The 18,182-nt window shown below is 40.8% G+C and overlaps 1 protein-coding gene across 5 annotated transcripts in view; it reads left to right on the top strand.

The window, feature by feature from the left end:
• LOC126424960 (uncharacterized) overlaps positions 1–18,182 on the top strand; it is a 204,702-nt gene that overhangs the window by 176,289 nt on the left and 10,231 nt on the right. For all 5 annotated transcript variants that reach the window (XM_050087832.1, XM_050087831.1, XM_050087833.1 and 2 more), the window contains one exon: positions 7,615–7,866. In XM_050087832.1, the coding sequence (XP_049943789.1) occupies positions 7,615–7,866 (252 nt within the window). The remainder of the gene's footprint in view (positions 1–7,614; positions 7,867–18,182) is intronic.

An 18,182-nucleotide genomic window follows, 5' to 3' on the forward strand; every position in this document is an offset into this window, starting at 1 on the left:
GTACAAAGAACCGGCTAAAATGCACTTTAATAACTTTACTTATGTCTTGGCCACACTTTTATTTTTCATCAACCTTATACGTTTTGACTTTCCATCATTTTCAAAGGCATTGCTATATCATTCTTATAAAAATATTAGATACATTGTATCACATCAACATTCTCGAGCACGACACAAGTCCCTCCAATATTTCAATGAAGGCTTAATCAGTCTTCTATCAAACAATTAAATATTATATGCAGAGATAGGAAATCAAGGGAACAACTTAAATAGTGCATCACTTCCCTGCAATTTGCATTTATTGTAACACTTGATAACAGACCAAGAAAGTGTTGCACATTATACGTGACAGATAAAAGGAGCCCAATCCATCTAACTAGCCTAAAAATGGCAAGTTAATGGCTGCCTAGAGTAACAAAATTAAGAATAGCATGCTTACAGATTGACTAGAATGAAGGAATAAATAACATATAAACGGCTTCTGACGGCCGACAAACTGTGTTGGGCCATTGAGCAGTGATTAATTTAAGCTAGCCACAACATACGCTAACCAGGTTAGCAGTGTATTGAAAGACAAGCATGGAGCAAGAACCCTGCACAGAAGGTAATGGAACCAGTACTAAATTACTACTAACTACAGCATTGAAATCAAATGATGACAGGTTGACCATTACCGATGGGGAGTATGATGGACAGTCAATAGACTGAACACTCAGCTGAATCCCAAGTGTAATCCCGGGGGGTGAAACACCTGACCCAAGGCATGTTTAGCGCAAACACTTAGTTTGAGAAGAACCATGAAACAACAGGCAGGAATTGCAGGTTACAGTACAAGTGACAGAGTCTGAATATGCAGCCTTAATCCATGGCAGGACTAAAGCACACTAGTTTCTCTCTCAATTAAAGTTTCCAAAAAAAATCTATACTAGCAGGATTCCCTTACATGCCAGACGTGCCAGCACTTCCATACATACTCCAGAATCAACTAGTGCAACATAAATCATTGACACATTTCAGATAATATTTTAAAACAACATACTTAAATACCTTTGTTTACCACAAGTTAACAGGTTAGGCTCTGTTATTGATGCCACACAAATGAGGTAGCAAGTAAAGGTCTACAATTCTAGTTTGCCAGTAAACATGCGTCGTGACAAGGAAAGAAAGAATCCAGCTAATTAATTGAAAGTCACTACTTGGATTCACTATTTGACGATGCGCTTAAAATCAACAGACAAAGGTGGGAGTCAAGTTTACACTCGTTAGCAGCACATGCAGAACATGGGCATAAGGTGAACATTAAATAAACTGCTCCTTGTTCAGTCATTTACACACCGACGAAACAAATAATCTTTGCCGAATTACTGCAGACGTCGGAATTCCCAGTTGCTTGCAAATGACGCAAATAATGGTCAAAACGTCTTACTTTAAGTCTGATGACATCCGTGGGATAGGAGTTTCAATGGACAACCAGGCCTCATCCCCTTGGATCCACCTGTGACCAAGACGGTAACATTGGACCGACATGAGTCACACCAACCGTCTACAAAACAGCTTGGCCTCCTGTACACTCCCAGACATCCACAATCGGAGTTCCTCCTCCCGACCGACACTCTCCCACAAACACGGTAGGCAGACAGCCACAGCATTCTCTGGCTAGGGTACGACAACAGCAGAGCACGAAGTGGGAATTTCAAAAGGAACGTGCTACAGACAAGGAGGAAATGCAGAGAACCAACTGTGACATTTTGTCACAGTTCAGTCGATAAAAAAGAAGTGTGGGCAAGACATAAGTGAAGTTATTAAGAGTGCGTCCAGATGGCCATGTCGTCTCACAGCCTTTTCATGTGAACTGCAAAGATAAAATGCCACACTAAGAAACTAGTCACTCTTGACAGTTGTGCACAGATGATACTGTTCAGGGGTAAAGTCCCCATAAAGTTTGTCTGTGCACATTATTTTATGAAAGTAGTATCAGATACTTGAATCGGCTTTCCCTGCTTGTGAATGGATGAAACATTTATTTTTATGTCACTTGAATGTCAAACACTTGATATTGCAACATAGATCAGGTCGGGAATGAAAAATTGTTCTCACAGGAATATTCCCACTTTGTCCATTGTTTGGCCATGGGAGTTGTTGATGGGCTTGGCAGAAGCAACCTTATCAAGAAATTGTCGATGCCCAAGTGTGAAAGGTAATTGGGGCATGTCAAGTCGATTCTCAGAAGTAAAATAATTTCCCCTGTATGGGACCCGAAAAGAATTTATGCCTCAGTCATGTTATCTTCCATACTTCTGAATGTACCTTTCCAAAATGGCATTTTTGTGTTATGATTTCTTAGTAACATGACTATAATTCCAAATTACAGGCATAGTTGATGCTGTTCTAGGCCAGCGGGATTGATGATATTTAAACGATGTGAGTCGCTTTGGATCTGAGGAAATTCTCTCTGGATTTCAGCGGCTATCTGATTTGGTGAAGGCTGCCGGTCTTGCTTACGAGATGAAGGCAGAGCTCATCATCTGCAGCATCGTTGATAGAACCGACTGCGGACCTTTGGCGCAGAGCCGGGTGGAGGGTCTGAATCAGAGGCTCAGATGGTTCTGCGACCGTGTTGGCTGCAGATTCCTTGACTTGTGCCATAGGGTGGTGGGGTTTCAGGTTCCGCTGAATAGGTCAGGAGTTCACTACACTCAGCTGGCGGCTACACAGGTAGCGGAGGCTGTGTGGTGTGGACTGGGCAGTTTTTTAGGTTAGAAGGCCTCGGGAAAGTATGGGGTGGGCTGCAATGTCAAAGGGTGCATGGCAAATACAGGACGTGCTTGGATCAAGGAACAGTCGGAATTGTAGTTGTAAATTGTTGTAGTTGTGCTGGGAAAGTCCCTGAGCTTCAAGCGCTAATAGAAAGCACAGAAGCTGAAATCGTTATAGGTACAGAAAGCTGGCTAAAGCCTGAAATAAGTTCTGCAGAAATTTTTATGAAGTCTCAGACGGTGTTCAGGAAAGATAGATTAGGCAGAATTGGTGGTGGAGTGTTTGTGTCTGTCAGTAGAGGTTTATCTTGTAGTGAAGTCGAAGTAGATACTCCATGTGAATTGGTGTGGGTGTAGGTTATACTTAACAGCTGAACTAAGTTAATAATTGGCTCCTTTTACCGACCCCCAGACTCTGATGATATAGTTGCTGAACAGTTCAGAGAAAATTTGAGTCTTGTAACAAATAAATACCCCATTCCTACGGTTATAGTTGGTGGGGACTTCAACCTTCCCTCGATATGTTGGCAAAAATACTTGTTCAAAACCGGTGGTAGGCAGAAAACATGTTCCAAGATTGTCCTAAATGCTTTCTCCGAAAATTATTTCGACCAGTTAGTCCACAAACCCATGCGAATTGTAAATGGTTGCGAAAACACACTTGACCTCTTAGCCACAAACAATGCAGAGCTAATAGAGAGCATCGTGACTGATACAGGGATTAGTGATCACAAGGTTGTTGTAGCTAGGCTCAATACCGTTTCTTCCAAATCCACCAGAAACAAACGCAAAATAATTTTATTTAAAAAAAGCGGATAAAGTGTCACTAGAAGCCTTCCTAAGAGACAATCTCCATTCCTTCCGAACTGACTATGCAAATGTAGACGAGATGTGGCTCAAATTCAAAGATATAGTAGCAACAGCAATTGAGAGAGTCATACTTCATAAATTGGTAAGAGATGGAACTGATCCCCTATGTTACACAAAACAGGTCCGAACGCTGTTGCAGAGGTAATGGAAAAAGCATGCGAAGTTCAGAAGAACGCGAAATTCCAAAGATTGGCTAAAACTTACAGACACACAAAATTTGGCACGGACTTCAATGTGAGATGCCTTTAATAGGTTCCACAATGAAACATTGTCTCAAAATTTGGTAGAAAATCTGAAGGAATTCTGGTTGTATGTAAAGTACACAAGCGGCAAGACACAGTCAATACCTTCGCTGCGCAGTGCCGATGGTACTGTTACCGACGACTGTGCCGCTAAAGCGGAGTTATTGAACGCAGTTTTCCGAAATTCCTTCACCAGGGAAGACGAATGAAATATTCCAAAATTTGAAACACGAACAGCTGCTAGCATGAGTTTCTTAGAAGTAGATACCTTAGGGGTTGCGAAGCAACTCAAATCGCTTGATACGGGCAAGTCTTCAGGTCCAGATCGTATACCGATTAGGCTCCTTTCAGATTACGCTGATACAATAGCTCCCTATTTAGCAATCATATACAACCGCTCGCTCACCGATAGATCTGTACCTACAGATTGGAAAATTGCGCAAGTCGCACCAGTGTTTAAGAAGGGTAGTAGGGGTAATCCATCGAACTACAGACCCATATCATTGACGTCGGTTTGCAGTAGGATTTTGGAGCATATACTACATTCAAACATTATGAATCACCTCGAAGGGAATGATCTATTGATACGTAATCAGCATGGTTTAAGAAAACATCATTCTTGTGCAACGCAGCTAGATCTTTATTCGCACGAAGTAATGGCTGCTATCGACAGGGGATCTCAAGTTGATTCCGTATTTCTAGATTTCCGGAAAGCTTTTGACACCGTTCCTCACAAGCGACTTCTAATCAAGCTGTGGTCCTATGGGGTATCATCTCAGTTGTGCGACTGGATTCGTGATTTCCTGTCAGGAAGGTCGCAGTTCGTAGCTATAGATGGCAAATCATCGAATAAAACTGAAGTGATATCAGGTGTTCCCCTGGGAAGAGTCCTGGGACCTCTTGTGTTCCTGATCTATGTAAATGACCTGGGTGGCAATCTGAGCAGTTCTCTTTGGTTGTTCGCAGATGATGCTGTAATTTACCATCTAGTAAGGTCATCCGAAGACCAGTATCAGTTGCAAAGCGATTTAGAAAAGATTGCTGTATAGTGTGGCAGGTGGCAGTTGACGCTAAATAATGACAAGTGTGAGGTGATCCACATGAGTTCCACAAGAAATCCTTTGGAATTCGATTACTCGATAAATAGTACAATTCTCAAGGCTGTCAATTCAACAAAGTACCTGGGTGTTAAAATTACGAACAACTTCAGTTGGAAAGACCACATAGATAATATTGTGGGGAAGGCGAGCCAAAGGTTGCGTTTCATTGGCAGGACACTTAGAAGATGCAACAAGTCCACTAAAGAGACAGCTTACACTACACTCGTTCGTCCTCTGTTAGAATATTGCTGCGCAGTGTGGGATCTTACTAGGTGGGATTGACGAAGGACATCGAAAGGGTTCAAAAAAGGGCAGCTCGTTTTGTATTATCACGTAATAGGGGAGAGAGTGTGACAGATATGATACGCGAGATGGGATGAAAGTCATTAAAGCAAAGACGTTTTTCGTTGTGGCGAGATCTATTTACGAAATTTCAGTCAGCAACTGTCTCTTCCGAATGCGAAAATATTTTGTTGAGCCCAGCCTACATAGGTAGGAATGATCATCAAAATAAAATAAGAGAAATCAGAGCTCAAAAAGAAAGGTTTAGGTGTTCATTTTTCCCGTGCACTGTTGGGGAGTGGAATGGTAGAGAGATAGTATGATTGTGGTTTGATGAATCCTCTGCCAAGCACTTAAATGTGAATTGCAGAGTAATCATGTAGATGTAGATGAAACATTCCAGGGAAAAGTCATTACACTTATTCTCATCTTCTGTTTCAATTTAATCAGTAGACTATTGGTTCCTCGATTCAGCATTGTCCTGGTAGCAATCTTATTACATCATAGTTGATTGTACTCGTATCCATGTTTCTAGAACACAGAATTACTTTTTTGGGCTATGAGGAAAATTCCCGTGTTTTGATTTTAGAATTTTGGGTGCCAGGTTGTTGTTAGACTGTACTGTGTTTTTCAAATGATATTTGTAGATCTGCTGTTTCATTAAGAATTAATATTTGTTTTTATGCTGTTTCAGTGTCTTGATATAGAAGTTATGTGTCATCTGCAAAAACTAAGCAGTTTATCACAATATTGGTTCTTCCAAAAACCTTTGATTTACCAATTTTATGCTGAGCTTTTAGTGTTCATCACTCTTGGATTACTTTCACTACAAAACAATAGAAAAGTAATGCAGACAGTCTTACTCTTGTCTTACTTCGGTAAATTCAAAATATTCTGATTTTTTTCCCCCCACGAGTTTTATTTTAGAACTTGTTCCATTTACTGTTTCACTGATAGATGCACTGGTTTTGAGGTCCAGACTTTCAGAATTTGAGAGAGTCTTATGGTCCAGTGAATCATAAGTGTTTATTAAAATTTACAAAAGTACAAACCTGTTCCTTATGATGACTTTTTTTATTTTCAAATTAAAACAGTATTCGTCACAACAGAACATTTATTCAAAAGTGGAACTGGTTTCAGTCAAACAGCAGTCATCTTCAGAACATATGCACCTTGATGGCAGTTGTGGTGGTGAACAGAGCATCATGGATGCACGAATGTCAACTACTCAACTGAACAGCTGACATTCATGCATCCACAATTCCTGATCACATCACCACCATCTGCCAATTATAGTGCATATGGCCTGAAGATGATTGCTGTTTGATTGAACCCAGTTCCCATTTTTAATAAATGTTCTGTTGTGATCAATACTGTTTCAATTTTAATTTTAGAATTAAAAAGAATTGTAATTAGTAAGTAGTTTTCTCTGTTGAGCAGCTGTCATTTGTGCATCCATGATATCTGCTGCGTTCACCACCACCACCTGCCATCATGGTGCATATGGTCTGAAGATGGTCACTATCTGTCCATAACCAGTTGCCATTTTGAATAGATGCTCTATTGCAATCAAGGTTGTTAGCTTTTTAATTTTAAAATGTTCACTGACATCACTGTATTATTCTTCACCAAAATGCTTGGAGAAATTACAATTTTTTGGACATCTGGGAATTAAACTTTGGGAATAAAAATTAGCTTTGTGCAGGGAATATTTGGTATGAAGGGTCCTTGATATTCACTAGTTTTGCATTCAAGTTGTACTCTGTGCTGGAGATATTTAATACACATATTGTAGTTTCCATAGTGATGGAAAACAGAATGGATGTTAGCTGATAAGACTTCGTGTCTTTTTATTTTCCGAATCAGCAAAGCACAGCCAGGGGCAGCGGCAAGGGGGGAGGGGGCTATGGGGGCTATAGCCCCCCCCCCCCTCCATGGAGTATCATATGGATAAAATGACTTCAGAAATCAGTGAATATATTATTTCAACAGATTCAGTCATTATTTTTATAATTATGTAGCAATATAGGTTGCAATGTATTCCAAACAAATCTCAACAAAAGCAGCAAATAGCTTACTACCTAAACCAATAAATATCATTTAACTTAAAATAGGTGTCTTATTATTTATTAATACACATCCACACAATTAGACCCCCCCCCACCCCCCCACCCCACCAAGACCGACTTCTAGAATCGCCCCTGTGTCCAGCAAGCTTATTCCAGAATTGCTTGTAAGATAGTTGAGATGTTTTGAAAGTTTTTTTGTTGATACATTTCATAATATAATTTCAGCTTAAATGTGGTGTCAGGTAGGTACTAAACACAACAAACTAAAGACAACCACTGTAAATTATGTTTGCAGGGACCTGCTGAGAAACAATGGCAAACTGCGAGTGCTTCTGATGCGCAAATGCAAACTCGAGGACCTTGCAACTGGCCTTCTGGGAAGTTTATCAAATCTGGAATGGCTGGACCTATCACACAACAGGATCTCTAAGTTTCCTTTGGAGTTCATTCAGAACTGCACAAAGCTGTCCTACTTAGGACTCGCCTACAATAAGTTTAGGGTCTTCAGCTCAGATATGTTTTACCAACGTGGTGGATCTCTTGCTACGTAAGTACACCTCTGATTTAGTTTTGATTAACAGTTTTGAAAAGGATACACTGCAAAGATATCAGACAGATACAATGAAAAGACTGTTACACACTTAGCTTCTGGCCACACCCTTCTTCAGAAAAGAAAGGAAAGCACACAGATTCACACAAGCAGACATATTTCCCGCACACAAGACCATTAACTCCATCCACTCTGGCCAGACTGCAATTGTTGCATTGAATGAAATCATAAGTGAGGCGAGGAAGGGGGATAGATAGCAGAGTACAGGTGGGTGGAGGGAAGAGTGCTGTCTGGCAGAGCAAGCAGACATTAGATAAGGCTGTCAGGGGCAGCTTCAGGAGGCTGCAGGGAGGGAAAGGGGGGGGGGGGGGGAGCATGGAAGGAGAGGAGCAGAGAGATGACAAGGCTGGTAGGTCTGTCGCCAGAGAGTGAGCACAGTGATGGTGAGAGGATGTGAATTTAGAGGAGGTGATAGGACACAGCAGGCAGAAACTGTCAGGTAGATGGTGTGGGAACAGTAGGTTATCATAGGTTGAGACCAGGATAATTTTGGGAGCAGAGAATGTCTGTAAGGGTAACGCCCATCTGTACAGTTCAGAAAAGCTGGTGATGGAAGGGAGGATCCAGATGGCCCTGGAAATTGAGGGCATTATGTTCAGCTGCATGTTATGCCACAGAGTGGTCTACTCTGATCTTGGCCACAGTTTTGCGATGGCCATTCATCCTGATGGATAGCAGGTTAGTAGTCATACAAATATAAAAATCTGAGCCGTGCAATGATTGGAGCAGAGCTGATGTATGACATAGCTACTTTCACAGGTGGTCTGGCCTCTGGTGTGGTAGGATAAACCTGTGACAGGACTGGAATAGGAAGTGCTGTGGGGTTGATTGGGCAAGTCTCACAGCTGTGTCTTCTACAGGGATATGAGCCCTGAGGCAATTGGCTTGGGTTGGGAGTGGCATAGGGATGGATTAGAATGTTGTGGAAGTTGGGTGGGTGATGGAACACCACTATAGGAGGGGTGGGAAGGATCTTGGGTTGGATGTCCCTCATTCCAGAGCAAGGTTACAGATAATCAGAGTCTTGACAATGGATATGGTTTAGTTGTTCCAGTTGAGGGCAGTATTGGGTGATGAAGGGGATGCTCCTTTGTAGCTGGTTCTGCGGGGTGGTGGAAGGATTGGGATGTGTGGGGAAATGGCACGGGAAATCAGTTTGTGAACTAGGTCCGGGGGATACTGCCTGTCTGTGAAGGTCTTGGTGAGACCTTCAGTATATTGGGAAAGGGAGTTTTTGTCACTGATTGTTAGAAATCCTTGTTTGATACTGTATATTCCTAATGAATGGAAATCTGAAAATGAGAACAGCTTTGAAATTTAATTTCACTATTATTGGAATTTAATTTCAGTACACAAGTAATACTTATCTGTTCAAAAGCACACACAACCAATGTATATACCTGACTGTCCATTAGTTGCAGGCATGGATCCATTGGTGGAGGGGGGAGGGTGGTGTTCTAACAGTTTTCAGATGGCACAAGACAGTGTGGTACTCGGGTCAAGACTCACGTCTCTCACAGTTGACTCACATATTGTATGCAGCCGATCTTCTTCTCGGGTCAGATGGCTGCGTTGATCTTCACAAACTCTTCTTCTCTGAAGGCATTAGCTGGTTAAGGGAATATCGAAATAGACTTCTTTTCTACTCTTGAAATGGTTCTGTTTTCTCACGATACTGTTGTTCAACTATGTTGTATTTTCATCTCCACAATAAAACAACTTCACAAGTTTCACACAAGCGTTCATCTCTCGCGACTCAACCCTGTCTTGGACCATTAGATACTAACAGATACAATTACATTATGTTTGGTTTAATAACCCCTGTAAAACCAGTTCTTGCTTCTCGCAAGTCCAACACCAGAAAAACTAATGTAATGTCATTTGTTCAATACATAATTCATTTGTTCACAACAATACAGTCCACCATCATTGAATAGAGCATACTTACTCTCTCACCCTCGTACTTAAAATATCGGATGTTCGAGACGGTGGAAAGCCGAGTGTCTCGAAATTCTTGAGGCACTACAGTGTCATGGGGTTATGAGCCCGCCTTTCCACATGCAAACAGCATTTGGCTAGAAGTGCTTATATTTTTGTGTACATCAATTTCCAACTGTCACAAATAACATGAAAAAGGTGACGCAAAAATCATGAGTAAGTTCTCCTGTCTAGCTTGTGGAACTGACACTCCTGGAAGAAACGATAAATGCAGATAAATGGCTTAGTTCCACGCAGTGTAAGGGATTATGTATGCTGGTGAAAGGCAATGTTCCAGAACACAGATTGAATCTGCCAGTTAGTTTAGAAACAGTGCTCTCTGTGCTGCAGGGCAAAAGATTGATTCTAGGAAAAGAAGTACACTTGGTAGGTAATTTCCAAAGCACTCAAATGTCTGTAAGGGAACATAAAAAAACACTAAATTCATTACTTGCTTCCATCAACATAATAAATTTTGTTGAAAGTAAACAGATAAGAATGCGTATTTATTATGTTGGTTAATTTGAAATTAAAAATATTTGAAATACACTATACATTCCTACCTAATAGTCAGTATGTCCACTTTTGGCATGAATAACAGCACGGACACATTGTGGCATGGAGGCAATGAGGTCTTGGTGGGTAACTTGAGGGAGTTGGCACCACATGTGCACACACAAGTCACCTAATTCCCATAAATTCTGGGGAGGAGGCAATGAGCTCTGACACCAAATTCAATGACATCCCACATGTGTTCGATCAGGTTCAGATCAGGCAAGTTGGGGGGCCAGCACATTGACTGGAACTCACCACTGTGTTTCTTGAACTGCTCCATCACACTCATGGCTTTGTGACATGGTGCATTATCTTGTTGAAAAATGCCACTGCCATTGGGAAACATGATCGTCGTGAAGAGGTGTACATGGTCTGCAACTGGAGTACGATTCTCCTTGGCCATCATGGTGCCTTGCACAATCTCTATTGGACCAATTGATGCCCATGTGAATGTTCCCCGGAGCACAATGGAACCACTGCGAGCTTGTCTCCATCCCACAGAACAGGTGTCAGGGGGCTGTTCCCTGGAAGAAGATGGTTTGCCACCCCCCATTGGCATGATGAAGTAAGTATTGGGATCCGTCATATCATGAAACACTTTGCCACTGTGCGAACATTCAGTGATGATGGTCATGTTCCCATTTCAGTTTTAGTTGCCAATATCATTAACAGTGGATAATGCATGGGTTTTAAGCTGCAAGGTCCATCGTTACGAGTGTTCAGTGCACTGTGTGCTCAGACAACCTCGCACTCCACCCAGAGCTAAAGTTTGATGTTAGTTTCACCAAAGTTTGCCACTTGTCCTGTTTACCAGCCTGTCCAGCCTATCGTGTATGACATCTGTGATGAAGGGTGGCCACCCAACAACAAGACATCTGGACATGGTTTCATCTTGGTTTTGCCACATGTTGAAGACACTCACCATAGCATTCCTTCAACACTTCACAAGTTGTGCAGTTTCGAAAATGCTCATGCCGAGCCTCAAGACCATCACAATCTGCCCTCGGTCTAACTCAGATATATTGTGTACCTTCCTTGTTCTGCACACAGACAGCAAGCTCACTGATACTACATGCACTATGCATGTGTCTGACTAGCAATAATTCCTCATCAGGTAATCTTCTATCACCTGGATGGGTTTATATCAAGAGTAGATCAGTGGTCATAATGTTCTGGCTGATCAGTGTACATCACTGATGTATGTCTGTAATATAAGGAACTTTCAATGTAATAACTGCATAAATAAAAAATCATTTTCTTTGATGATGATTACTGTCTTCTAACAATCTGTATAGTCAATTGTATCAAATAGCCTGTATGACAGGTCATATGTATATTTAATATTACATTAATTGGTGTTTTGCATATGTTACTACAGACTATATGAAATGTGTCAACTGTAAATGGAAAACCTACCTCTAGTTGCTATAAATAAACGTAAATTCTAGCATTTCTTCAGATTATGTCAGTCATCAGTAATTAGTTTTGTGCTTTGAAGCTTTCTCCCTTTAGCTGCAGTAAGAAGTGAGCAAAGTGCATCAGTTTTCATATGTCCAAAGTTTTGGAATAATGCTTCTTTTGTGAAGATATTAAATGGAATGATCACATAGGCTCAGTCTTGGGAAAAGCTGGTGGTATATTTTGGTTTATTGATAGAATACTGGGGAAGTACAATCAGTCTACAAAGGAGATTACTCACAAATCAGTCATATGGCTGGTTCTAGAATATTGCTCAAGTATGTGGGACTCATACCAAATAGGACTAGCAAGGGATATTCAATGTATACAGAGAAGGGCTGCATGAATGGTCATAGGTTTGTTCGACCCCTGGGAGAGTGTTGTGGTGATGCTGAAGAAAGTGAACTGGCAGAGTCTTCAAGATAGACATAAACTATCCCAAGAAAGTGTACTTACAAAGTGAAGAATTGGCTTTAAATGATGACTCTACAAATATACCACAACCCCCTACACATTGCTCACATAGGGATCATAAGGAGGATGAGATTAGAATGATTAGAGCATGCACAGAGGCATTCCGACAGTCATTCTTCCTGCGCTCCATTTGCGAGTGGAATGGGAAAAGACGCTAATAACTGTTACATTGGACTTCACCCTCTGCCATGTACTTCACAGTGGTCTGCAGAGTGTAGAAGCAGGTGTAGATGGAGGTGTAGAAGGCTGGGACTGCAATTCAGGGCTAAGTGTGCTGCCTCATGGTGTTTCATGCTTGTTGAATAATTCAGACACCTACATGATAGCAGTAAAGATTAAAGAACATGGTTGTATACAGCTGAAGTTGGATGAGAGTTTACAGTATATGGGATATGTATTACACTTAATGTGGTGTCACCGCCAGACACCACACTTGCTAGGTGGTAGCCTTTAAATCGGCCACTGTCAGTGATTGCAGACCGAGCGCCGCCACACGGCAGGTCTAGAGAGACTTCCTAGCACTCGCCCCAGTTGTACAGCCGACTTTGCTAGCGATGGTTCAATGACAAATTACGCTCTCAATTGCCGAGGCGATAGTTATCATAGCCTTCAGCTACGTCATTTGCTACGACCTAGCAAGGCGCCATTATCAATTGCTATTTATCTTGTGATGCATGTACCGTCAGACCGATGCTCACCAATTATGGATTAAAGATAAGTATTTCAGAAGCTACGTACCTTTTTTGCTAGTCTCAATTCCTTGTCATTTTCCAGACCTCACGCCAGCCTGCGTGAGTTTAAACGCGTGCCCTTCGGCCTCCCGTCCTAGTGGATTGGCTGTCTTGCCAGTCCACAAAACTTAATGCATCACTAAAAATTTTACATTTTATATTAAAATAAAAAAGGGTTGTGTTTTTTCTGTTAATAGGTGCTCACATTTACACAGAGTTCATTTCTTGGGGTATTACTTGTGCCCATGTGCGTACCTTTATTCTGTATTCTTGTCGTCTTCATTGTAACATTTCCTCACTTCTCCAATTAACTGCTCCTCATATAAAATGTGGAGAAGTAGCATAAATAGCACTTAACATCTCCAACTACATCTAAGTGGTAAATTTCAATCATCAGGAAATAATTATTTAATACTACACTTCAATAACTATCTACTATTTAAAATATGTGCATTTCTCTATATGCACCCCTGTGCTAGTGAAATGTGCATACTCCCATAAGAATATAATATTTCATCCTTTCATATACAGTGTATGCACGATACTTCTAGGATCCATTAGTTATAATTTTCTGTATCTTGTACAAGAGGTCTGTTTAAAAAATTCCGAAACGTTTGTAATTTCATGCTAGTGTTGTGTTGGACTAAAATGCACTTGACATCCCTGTACATGCCTGTGTTTAATGTGTAACTGCTGGAAGTTTAGTTTTTATATGTCTGCTAGTTATTATTCAGTGCTGTATTAAGTAGAATGTTGTGTTGCACAGTTTGCAAATTTCAAGACGGTAGAGTTAGAGGAGCAACACGTCAGAAGTAAATTTTGCATGAAACAAGAGGAAACCTTTATAGACACATCAAATGGTGCTGGAAGCCTATAGTGATGAGTGCTTAAGCCATATTTGGGGTTACAAATGGTTCACATGGTTTAAAGATGTTAAAGACGACGCTCATTCAGGACGCCCTTCAATGTCTACTGACGACTTTGAAGGATTAGTTCGTTATGAATTCATGACAAGGAGACAAACTGTTAATCTATGTTGGGATGTGTTGCGATGTGTGTGAGAAAATGTGAGGAGGAGTAGGCCAAAATGTGAGGAGGAGTAGGCCTGAAATGCACTGAGACATTTCATGGCTCTTGCATCATGATAACACATGCACATTCATCCCTGTTGGTGCGAGACTTTTGCACAAAAAACGAAATCACTGTGCTGCCTCATCCTCCATACTCTCCAGACCTGGCCTCTATGGACGTTTGTTTATTTCCAAAGTTGAAAACCCACTTGAAGGGATGATGATTTGCAACGATATATGAGATAAAAGAATATTCGCAGATGGTGCTTCATGCTACTCAGCATGAGGCATACCAAGACTGCTTGTGGATGTGGAAATGGCATTGAGACCAGTATATCAGTTGTGGAAGATAGTGTCTTGAAGGAGACCATGCACAGTAAGTAAAAAGTAAGTGCAGAAAAATTTTGTGGACAAAGTTCCAGAATTTTTTGAACAGATCTAGTCTCTCTCTCTCTCTCTCTCTCTCTCTCTCTCTGTGTGTGTGTGTGTGTGAGTGTGTGTGTGTGTGTGTGTGTGTGTGTGTGTGTGTGTGCGCGCGCGCGCGCTCATATGGTGTGGAGAAAGGCTCTTAATTTTATGGGTTCCTGGATATACCAGTAAGAATGCTCCAGCTTGGGTATAATGGCTATTTGGAATGTTCTTAAATACAGCAGTTGTCATTTTTTTATTCTTTTTATTTAACAGTTAAGATTAAAGCAAAGTAATACTCTCTTTTGTGGTTCCTGTAATGATGACAGGCTTATTACTCATGGAATGGGTTGGGGTATAGGGCAATGGTTATCCAGCATTGTGATGTACAGCTGACACTTAAACCCTTGGATTAAACTGTGTCTTTCGTGAAACAGCTTTAGATATTTCAGCAACACACCTATTGCATTGTTGATCAGTTAAGTATCTAGACTCTGTTGCCTTTTGGATTATCTTTTTCTTGATATTAGCCACAGAAACAGTTCAGTTAGTTGTCTTTCTACATAATCCATCCCTCTGCTTATTGTTTGAATATTTACCATCGGATTCAATAGTTATTTGCAATTCTACCTCTGCCTTTATGACATCAAAATTCAAATGACATATTCCAGCTGAAAAGTTAATCATTGTGTCTTTTTCACAGAGGAACTCCATCCCCAGTATACAACACATTACCAAAAATTTCACTAGTAATAATGTGCACAATATTGCTACATTTCTTAGTCTAAATAGTATTCAGACCTCCCTTACATAAGTCCATGGAGGTAACATCTGTGGCAACACCCATGTCTAACATTACTGTAGTTAATATAATGCCTAGCATACATGGTAATTGCTGACTGTAGCATGATATTGTGCTATCACATTTTGCATCCTGGGAATAAATTTTGCCCATGGCGTCATGTCTGTCCTTGTAACTACTTAGTTGAACTGATGGTTTTCTTTCATACCTCATCTATTAACCATCATTTGGAGGCGCAACATGGTTGAGTTTAGTTTACCAGATGTGACATGGGCGGACAGTTCCTATCATTTTCCACTTCTTGTATTTTAGCTGAAATATGCCAGTTTGAGTCACTTTGTCTGCTCCATGGTGGTTGCACCACAGGTTGTGGTTAGTGATGTTTGCATATCCCAGGTATTTCTGGTTTTCATGTCTTCTTTGCTTTCTCCTACTGTTAAAGACATTATTTTGGTTTCACGCATAATTTGAATTTCCGTTGTGCCAGTCCATCGGAACATTATTTCAGCCTTTATTGTGACATGTAAGATCATCACGACTTGAAGCAATTTTTTCATTATCACTTCTGCTGAGTCAGCCATTGTTGAACACAGCTTTTCAGTCTTCTTGTATCAGATTTATCAAAATCAATATCGCTAAGAAATCTTCTAAATTTGTTTTAGGGACTGTAACTAATTTTTCTTCTGTATATACTGGAAGTTCTGCCTTCAGTAGCAAGCTCCCTTGCCATATTTGAAATGGTTTTGGGTTGAATAGTTCTTTACAATGTTATTCATGTACCTCATCTGACCAGTACTTCACCAGAAATACTTTCTTAAATTCATCATACATTCTGCAGCTTCTGTGGCCCACATTGGACTTTCACCTTGTATAAGCTCACTCACGAAGCCTTTTTTTTTTCTTTTTGACCATCCAATAAACATTTTTGCATGGCTCTGTGAAATGTGTGAATGAACACTGTAGGGTGAACAAATTTCTTTCCTCACAGAAAAGTTTGAAATTACCTGTGGTAGATTACATTTTGTTCCAGCAGCAGCACAGGTTATAGTGCTATGGCCCCTATATTGTATGTAGTATTGCATAATGATGTATTTGCTGCTAGTTGATATTTGTAGCAATTTCGTTATCACTGGTTCAGAAATGAAATTACTCCCTGGCCTGCACACCTCTTGTTGCATATTTCCTTCCAGATAGATCCTGACCTACTTTTTCTGTTGTGCTCCATAGTTTGGTTCCTACAGGATCGTCAGACCAGGTTTGTGATTGGATTCAGGATTTCCTAGAAGAAAGAACACAACATGTCATTCTTAACGGTTCAAAATCTGCAGATGTAGAGGTAATTTCGGGAGTACCGCAGGGAAGCGTGATAGGACCTTTATTGTTTACAATATACATAAATGACTTAGTTGACAACATCGGTAGCTCCATGAGGCTATTTGCAGATGACACGGTTGTCTACAAGAAAGTAGCAACATCAGAAGACTCGTACGTACTCCAGGAGGACCTGCAGAGGATTAATGCATGGTGCGACAGCTGGCAGCTTTCCCTAAACGTAGATAAATGTAATATAATGCGCATACATAGGGGCAGAAATCCATTCCAGTACGATTATGCCATAGGTGGTAAATCATTGGAAGCGGTAACGACCGTAAAATACTTAGGAGTTACTATCCGGAGCGATCTGAAGTGGAATGATCACATAAAACAAATAGTGGGAAAAGCAGGCGCCAGGTTGAGATTCATAGGAAGAATTCTAAGAAAATGTGACTCATCGACGAAAGAAGTAGCTTACAAAACGCTTGTTCGTCCGATTCTTGAGTATTGCTCATCAGTATGGGACCCTTACCAGGTTGGATTAATAGAAGAGATAGACATGATCCAGCGAAAAGCAGCGCGATTCGTCATGGGGACATTTAGTCAGCGCGAGAGCGTTACGGAGATGCTGAACAAGCTCCAGTGGCGGACACTTCAAGAAAGGCGTTACGCAATACGGAGAGGTTTATTATCGAAATTACGAGAGAGCACATTCCGGGAAGAGATGGGCAACATATTGCTACCGCCCACATGTATCTCGCGTAATGATCACAACGAAAAGATCCGAGAAATTAGAGCAAATACGGAGACTTACAAGCAGTCGTTCTTTCCACGCACAATTCGTGAATGGAACAGGGAAGGGGGGATCAGATAGTGGTACAATAAGTACCCTCCGCCACACACCGTAAGGTGGCTCGCGGAGTATAGATGTAGATGTAGATGTAGATGTAGATTCCTCCATAACTTTGATTGAAAATTTTTCCTTGTGCCTTTGTACGCTGGTACTTAACAGTTATATAATTTGAGTGTCATTTTTGGATACGCAGGCTGTGAGGTATTGTACAAAATGTTTACCCTGCATTTCGAACTGCTTGTGCAAAACTTGTTGGTGGTCTTCTGCAAAATTATCAGTCCTGTTCAAAAGCGGTTAGACTTTTAGAGGAATGCAGAATTCCTGTTAATTTCTGCACCACCTCCAGGATATCTTCATGCATTTTCTTCAGTCCTGATCTCTCATTCGTTAACTCTTTCCCCATATCAGCCTGTCTTTCTGAAAATGCAGTAAGATCAAACATGAACTCATTCTGCTTCTGCATGACTTCTGAAATCTTCATCATTTGTGTAGCCATAGCCTTCTGGTCTTTTGCTGTTTCAATCACAGCTGAAAACATCAACTAATATTTTAGTAATTCAGCCACTGAATTTATTGGTTGAAATTCCTCTATACCAGTTTCTCGTACTACG

This window comes from Schistocerca serialis, chromosome 10 (assembly GCF_023864345.2).
Source record: "Schistocerca serialis cubense isolate TAMUIC-IGC-003099 chromosome 10, iqSchSeri2.2, whole genome shotgun sequence".
Lineage (NCBI taxonomy): Eukaryota > Metazoa > Arthropoda > Insecta > Orthoptera > Acrididae > Schistocerca > Schistocerca serialis.